Source organism: Fundulus heteroclitus, unplaced genomic scaffold, assembly GCF_011125445.2.
Source record: "Fundulus heteroclitus isolate FHET01 unplaced genomic scaffold, MU-UCD_Fhet_4.1 scaffold_84, whole genome shotgun sequence".
Classification (NCBI taxonomy): Eukaryota; Metazoa; Chordata; class Actinopteri; order Cyprinodontiformes; family Fundulidae; genus Fundulus; species Fundulus heteroclitus.
In genome coordinates, this window is record NW_023397296.1 from 249365 (window position 1) to 257066 (window position 7702).

A 7702-nucleotide genomic window follows, 5' to 3' on the forward strand; every position below is an offset into this window, starting at 1 on the left:
TAGGTTTGACTTTATTTATTGTTAGTTTTCAGTCATCAGTTATTTTCTGTCAATTTTCACTTCACCTCCTCAGCAGTCAGTCACACCTGATATCATTTACCAGTCAATTAGCCAGACCCTGGTTCCACCTGTGAAGTGTTCTATTTAACCTGCCTCTGCCTTCAGTTCAGCACTGGGGCTAACGGTTGAGGTTTTTGTGGAGTTGGTGGGCGGAGACGACAGCTGGCTTGGAGCGGAATTTGAATAGATGGAGCAGAATTGACACAAAGTTGCTGAACGTGTGCGGTTGGTAAAAACTGGTTTGTGACTGGACTGCTATGGCGTCTCAGGTTGAGGATGAAGGAGATGATGAGATGGATTTAGGAGACTGGACTCCAGTGCGTGGTAGTAGAGGGTCGGGAAGAGAGAGAAGAGAAGGAAATATGGCAGAGACACAAAGTAGCAAACGGAGTCTGGAAGGAAACAGTTCGGATGAAAATAATGTAGGGTGTAAGAGAATAGTTCGGGAGGAAGCTAAACTAATAATAAAGTTTAGAAAGGAGGATGAAGGTATTCATCTTAGTCCGTTGGCTCTGTCGAAAGAATTAAAAAAGAAGTTTGGAGAGCTGACATTTGCTAAGATACTTAGAGATGGGAATCTGTTGGTTACCGTGAGGAATGAAGAACAGAAAAATAAAGTAATGAGCACCCAAAGTATTTGTAAAAAAATGATTACACAGGTAAAGATTGTGGGAGAGGATAAAGTAGTAAGAGGGGTGATTACAGGTATTCCAGTGGAGGAAGATCTTGAAAAGGTGATTTGGTGTTAAATACTGATAAGGTTATTATAGTGGGTGATTTTAACATCCATATTGACACTGAATGTGATAACCTTAGTGTAGCCTTTAAAACTATCCTAGATTCAATTGGTTTTGCTCAAAATGTGCATGAACCGACGCACTCTCGGCTCCATACTTTAGACCTTGTTCTGACATATGGCATTGATTGTGAAGAATTAACAGTATTCTCTCACAACCCTGTCCTGTCTGATCATTTTTTTTATAACATTTGAGTTTAATCTAACTGAGTTCTCCACCCCCAAAAGAGGGTTCCATTACAGTAGATTTTTATCGGATAATGCTGTATCAAAACTTAAAGAGTCTGTCCCCTTTTTAATATCCTCAGTATTGCAGAAATGCCCTGTAGATGGCAGCATTGCTGTTTCTTCCCATTCACAAATCGATACCTTTGCTAACAATCTGACTTCCTCACTGCGTTCTGCATTAGACAATGTAGCTCCCTTGAAGAAGAAGGTGATTATTCACAGGAAGCTGGCTCCTTGGTTTAATTCAGAGCTGCGTTCCTTGAAGCACAATGTTAGGAAATTGGAGAGAAAATGGCGCTCTACACACCAAGAGGAATCCTACTTAATCTGGAGGGACAGACTATTGTTGTATAACAAGACCCTCCGCAGAGTTAGAGCAGCATATTTTTCATCATTAATTGAAGAGAATAAAAATAATCCTAGATTTCTCTTCAGTACAGTTGCCAAACTTACCCAGAGCCACAGCTCTGTTGATCCATCCATTCCCTTAGCTCTTAGTAGTAATGATTTTATGGGATTCTTCATAAATAAAATTGATGCCATTAAAAATAAAATAATTGGCATCCTCCCAAACATGATTACCTCGTCCTCAGTAAGTGAGGCAGCATTGGAGGAATCTTTAGAATCTGCGCAGTGTTTGAACTGTTTAGAAGCAGTAGAGCTTTCTGAGCTATCTAAAATTTTAGCTTCATCTAAACCTTCTACCTGTATGTTAGACCCAATCCCAACCAAGTTGTTTAAGGACATATTCCCTTTGATCAGTGGCACTATTTTAGACATGATTAATCTATCCTTAGTAAATGGATATGTACCACAGGTTTTGAAAGTAGCTGTTATTAAACCTTTACTTAAGAAACCTTCTCTTGATCAAGATGAGTTAGTAAATTACAGACCTATATCTAATCTTCTTTTCTTATCTAAAATTCTTGAGAAAGTAGTTGCTAATCAACTTTGTGAACATTTACAAAGTAATGACCTACTTGAGGAGTTTCAGTCAGGCTTCAGAGCTCATCATAGCACTGAAACAGCTCTGGTGAAGGTCACTAATGATATTCTCATGGCCTCTGATAATGGACTTGTGTCTATACTTGTCCTGTTAGATCTCAGTGCTGCGTTTGATACAGTTGATCACAATATTCTCCTACAAAGACTTGAACATACTGTAGGGATTAAGGGGAAAGCATTAGGCTGGTTTAAATCTTATCTGTCAGACAGATTCCAATTTGTTCATGTTAATAATAAATCTTCCTCAAACTCTAGGGTCACCTGTGGAGTACCACAGGGTTCAGTCCTTGGACCAATTCTCTTTACTATATATATGCTTCCGATAGGCAAAATTATCAGACAGCATGGGATTAATTTCCACTGTTATGCTGATGATACTCAGCTATATTTATCCATAAATCCTGATGAATCCAATCAATTACTTCGACTGCAGTCATGTCTTGATGACATCAAAAGCTGGATGACTTTAAATTTCCTGCATCTAAATTCTGACAAGACCGAAGTTTTAATCTTTGGGCCAGAGTCCTCAAAAAATAAACTTCTTAACCAATCACTTAATCTGGGTGGCATTAACCTGGCCTCTGGTAATAAAGTAAAAAATCTTGGTGTTATTTTTGACCAAGACATGTCATTTAAATCCCATATTAAACAGGTTTCCAGAGTTTCCTTTTTTCACCTCCGGAATATCGCCAAAATTAGAAACATTCTGTCCAGGAGTGATGCTGAAAAACTGGTCCATGCATTTGTTACTTCAAGGCTGGACTATTGTAATTCTTTACTATCAGGAAGTCCACAAAATGCAGTTCAAAGCCTTCAGCTGATCCAAAATTCTGCAGCAAGAGTTCTGATGAAAATCAACAAGAGGGATCATATTTCTCCAATTTTAGCTTCCCTTCATTGGCTTCCTGTTAAATCAAGAATAGAATTTAAAATTCTTCTTCTAACGTATAAAGCCCTTAATAATCAAACTCCATCATATATCAGAGCTCTGATTACCCCGTATGTTCCTAACAGAGCACTTCGCTCTCAGACTGCAGGTCTGCTGGTGGTTCCTAGAATCTCTAAAAGTAGAATGGGAGGCAGATCCTTTAGCTATCAGGCTCCTCTCCTGTGGAACCAACTCCCAGTTTTGGTCCGTAAGGCAGACACCCTGTCTACTTTTAAGACTAGGCTTAAAACTTTTCTTTTTGACAAAAATTATAACTAGAGTGGCTCATGTTACTCTCAGCTACCTTTATAGTTTTACTGCTATAGGCTTAGGCTACTGGAGTATATCAGGATCTAATTTTCTCACTCTATTGAGTTCTACTTTTCTTCAATTATGCATTATGTGTTGTCATTTCTGCTTTAACTTTCTGTTCTCTCTCTTTTCTCTTCATAGTAGGTACACCTGGTCTGGCGTTCTGTTAACTGTGACATCATCCAGAGAAGACGGCTCACCCGCTACTACCACCTAATGTAGAACAGATTACTAGATCAATGTGTGCTTCTGTGCTTTTTTGTCTCTCTTGTTGTGTCTCTGTTCTGTCTTCTGTAACCCCAGTCGGTCGAGGCAGATGACCGTTCATACTGAGCCCGGTTCTGCCGGAGGTTTTTCCTTCCCGTTAATGCAGTGCTTCTCAATTATTTTCTGTTACGCCCCCCCTAGCAAGAAGAAAACTATTCGCGCCCCCCACTTCCCACCGTGACTTTCCATCCCTGCATAACATTTTATCCTTATTAACATTAGAAAAAAAGAAACACATATGGTCAAACTTACAAAGAATAACTTTATTAAATAATGTTTTAAGTCTGCAACAGAAATTATTTTAAGTGCATCAATGCCTGAAATTAAAAATATATAAATCCTTGTTTAAACTGTAAACATGTTTGACCAACTAATTGCACCATTGCAAAATTAAATCAGAACAATAAATAATATTTAATAATTATAATAACTAATAAACTACAAAAACTAAAAAAATAATAACTAATATATATTCAGTTCAGCCACATTAACTCAGGAGCACAATATATAAAACACTTGAACCTACAAAACCAAAATGAATTAAACAATTTGTGCTCATTTTTCTTTCTTTTTTTAAACAAAATGAGGAAGAAGTCAGGTTTAATGGCTACAATGAGCACGTTTTGCAGTGCACAGCTTTTCGAAGCGAGGTTCGAAGCATGATAGTGCAACTCTCAGCTCCTGCTCAATGTTTAGCTGGGACCTGTACTTGGTCTTCAGTGCAGCAACAGCAGAGAAGCCAATCTCACAAAGGTAAGATGTTGCAAAAGGAAGCAGAATGCTTATAGCTTTCTCCCCTAAGAGTGGATACTGCCTCTCTACACTCAGCCAGAATGCACTGAGTGTTTGTGATGTGAACCTCAGTCTCAATGTGGAGTCAGATGTCATGTCAATGAACTGCTCCTCTTCTGCAGAGCTGAAACCAGTTGGAGCTGGTGCACTGAAAGGGTCTCTCACCCAGTCATACTGGGAACTGTTTTCAGGGAAGTACTTTTTAAAGAATCCCATCAGTGAGGAAATATGCTGCTTAATGTGTGGAATCACTGAGATGACATCATAGTCATTAGTGTCCACAAGTTCATGCAGGTTCTCAAATGAATCTGTGTTTCCTTCATCAAGTTGCCTGCCCCACATTGCAAGCTTTCGGGTGAAAGAGCTAATCTTGTCTGTGACCTGAGGGAGGTGTTTGTCTTTCCCTTGAAGCTGTAGATTCAGTTCATTTAGCTTTCCAAATATGTCACTCAGGTAGGCCAGTTTTCCCAGGAAGTTCTCATCACAAAATTTTTCTGCCACTTCATACTTGTGCTCCTGCTCCAAAAACACTCTTATTTGCTCTCTGAGCTCAAAAACTCGGGACAAGACTTTTCCCCGTGACAACCACCTTGCTTCACTGTGATAGAGCACAGCTTGATGTTCAGCTCCCATTTCCTCACAGATGGCAGAGAAGACTCTTGTTTTTAGTGGTCTGGTCTTTATAAAATTGACTACACCTATGATGTCAGTCATAACCTCACTTAATTCAGGGGAAAGTTGCCTGGATGCAAGAGCTTCTCTGTGTATGATACAGTGTGTCCACTCAGCATGAGGTGAGGCTGTCTTGATGAGTGCCCTAAGTCCTTTTCTCTTCCCTGCCATGGTTTGTGCACCATCACTGCAAACACCGATGCAGTTCTCCCACTTTAGCCCATTCTCGGTCAAAAAGGAGTCCAGAATTTTGAATAGCTCTTCAGCTGTGGCTCTGTCTCTGACATATTTACAAAAAAGTAGATCCTCACACAGGGAGTTTGACAAGTCAAAACGTACATAAGCAATAAACAGACAGTCTTTGTTGCTGTCAGTTGCTTCATCAAATTGTAAGGCAAAACGTTTGTCTTTGAGTTTCTCTACCAGCTGTTCTTGAAGATCATTAGCAATGTCATCTATACGTCTGGCAACAGTGTCATTGGACAGAGGGATAGTTTTTAGTTTTGCTGCACTGGCGTCGTCCAGCATGACAGAGACCATGTCTATTGCTGCAGGCAGTATCAGCTCCTCTGCTATGGTGTGGGGCTTTTTGCACTGCGCAATTTGGTACGCCACCTTATATGACGCTAACAGCGCTCGATTGTTTACTGAAGCAGCCTTCACAAAGCGGGATGACTGTTGGCAATATTCAGCACGTTTTCGCTGAAAAAACTCTAACGGCTTATCGGCGTGATTGGGGTGTAACGTGTTTAGGTGACGCGCTAATTTATTTGGCTTCATGCTGTCCGCTGCGAGCATTTTTAGACACACCAAACACAGCGGTCTTTCCTCTTCTCCAACCGTAGTCACCGTGAAGCCAAGCGCTAAATACGCTTCGTCGTATTTCCTCGTCTTAGCTTTCGGGTGACTTTCTTTCGTCTCATTATCTCTGTCTCCCTCCGCTTTCCTTTTCATCCCTGTTAAAAACTTTTTCATGTTGGCGGTTGTTTTGTTGAATAACGGAGGCTGTAGACAGAACGCAGTCGAAGCTTTCTGGTGACTCAACACTGGTAACCAAGGCAACCAAAATGTTGCACTGTCGCAAACATGACAAAAGTAACAATGAGAGCGCCACTGCCCCCTACTGTAGTGGATGCGCAATTACACTGTATACTAGTACGGCCAAAAAAAAAAAAAAAAAAAAAAAAAAAAAAAGAGCCTGTTCCCCAGGGTCACCGCGCCCCCCCAGGTATTGCACCGCGCCCCCCCTAGGGGGGGCGCGCCCCACTATTTGAGAAGCACTGCGTTAATGGGTGGTTTTTCTTCCCACTGTCGCTTCATGCTTGCTCAGTATGAGGGATTGCAGCAAAGCCATGTACAATGCAGATGACTCTTCCTGTGGCTCTACGGTTCCCCAGGAGTGAATGCTGCTTGTCGGGACTTTGATGCAATCAACTGGTTTCCTTATATAGGACATTTTTGACCAATCTGTATAATCTGACCCAATCTGTATAATATGATTGAACTTGACTTTGTAAAGTGCCTTGAGATGACATGTTTCATGATTTGGTGCTATATAAATAAAATTGAATTGAATTGAAAAGTTCCGAAGAAGTATTTATGGAGGAGAAGTAAGCAAAATTAAAAGGTTGATGAGAACAGTTGAAGGTGAAAGAGTGGAAAGCCTATCAGTAATGCTGGAGTTTCAAACAAATGGTCTTCCTGAAAGGGTAAAAGTTGGGTGTATGTGTTTTCCTGTGAGGCCATATATCCCTCCGCCTCTCAGGTGCTATAAATGTCAGAGATATGGTCACATCGCTGCAGCATGTAGAGGAAAACAAAGATGTCCAAAGTGTGGAGGAGAGCATAGCTATGATGAATGTAAAAATGGGAAGGATACTTGCTGTAATTGCGGAGGGCAACACAGAGTGACTTATGGAGGATGTGAGGTCAGAAGAAAAGCAATGGAAATCAAACAAGTTAAAGTCACCAATAATATAAGTTATGCAGAAGCTGCTAAAAGAGTGAAGCCAAAAGAAGTGATAAGAAAAGTTCAACCAAATCCAACACCAGAACAAAGACAGAGTGGAACTGAAAATGTGCTAACAGTTGAAAAGATATTGTTGTTCATTGCATATGTCATAAATTGTACAGATCAAGTTAAGCAAAAAACAGAAAAAATCAAAATAATTGTGAAAGGGGCAGAGAGGTTTTTTTGGTATAAAGGACATATCCTGGGAGCACATAAATAAGAGACTAGGGGCAGGAGGACAGGAAGACAAAAACTGAAAATCTTACAATGGAACGCTAGAAGTCTTATTGCAAACGGACAAGAGTTTAAAGGATTTGTTAGAGAATTTAAAGAAGATATAGATATTTTATGAATTCAGGAAACTTGGCTTAAACCAAATCTTGATTTTGTTATAAAAGGATATGAAAGCATTAGAAGAGATAGAGAGGGAGGATCTGGAGGAGGGTGTATAATATTCATAAAACAGGGAATTCAATTTAGACTACTGGCTAAAGGAAGAGAGTTAGAATACATTGTGACAGAAATTTGAACAGTAAATGGACCATTTAAAATAATCAACTTCTATAATCCATGTAAAAGACTTTCAATAGATTTAATGGAGGAACTTGGGGTGTATTTAGAGGGTAAGGTT

At 39.9% G+C, this 7702-nt stretch overlaps 1 protein-coding gene across 1 annotated transcript; it reads left to right on the forward strand.

Annotated features, from left to right (window-relative positions):
- Positions 1-205: 205 nt before the first annotated feature.
- On the forward strand, positions 206-7473 carry LOC118562240. Its single transcript, XM_036134501.1, has 2 exons — positions 206-794; positions 6644-7473. The coding sequence occupies exons 1-2, from the start codon at positions 318-320 to the stop codon at positions 7289-7291; spliced, it is 1125 nt and encodes a 374-aa protein (XP_035990394.1). The 5' UTR covers positions 206-317; the 3' UTR covers positions 7292-7473.
- Positions 7474-7702: the final 229 nt, after the last annotated feature.

Excerpts from the sequence above, each read along its gene's own strand:
- LOC118562240 (XM_036134501.1), top strand. The coding sequence starts at position 318 with ATGGCGTCTCAGGTTGAGGATGAAGGAGATGATGAGATGGATTTAGGA. Across the intron at positions 795-6,643 it reads TGGAGGAAGATCTTGAAAAG|TTCCGAAGAAGTATTTATGG; the intron begins GTGATTTGGTGT and ends TGAATTGAAAAG.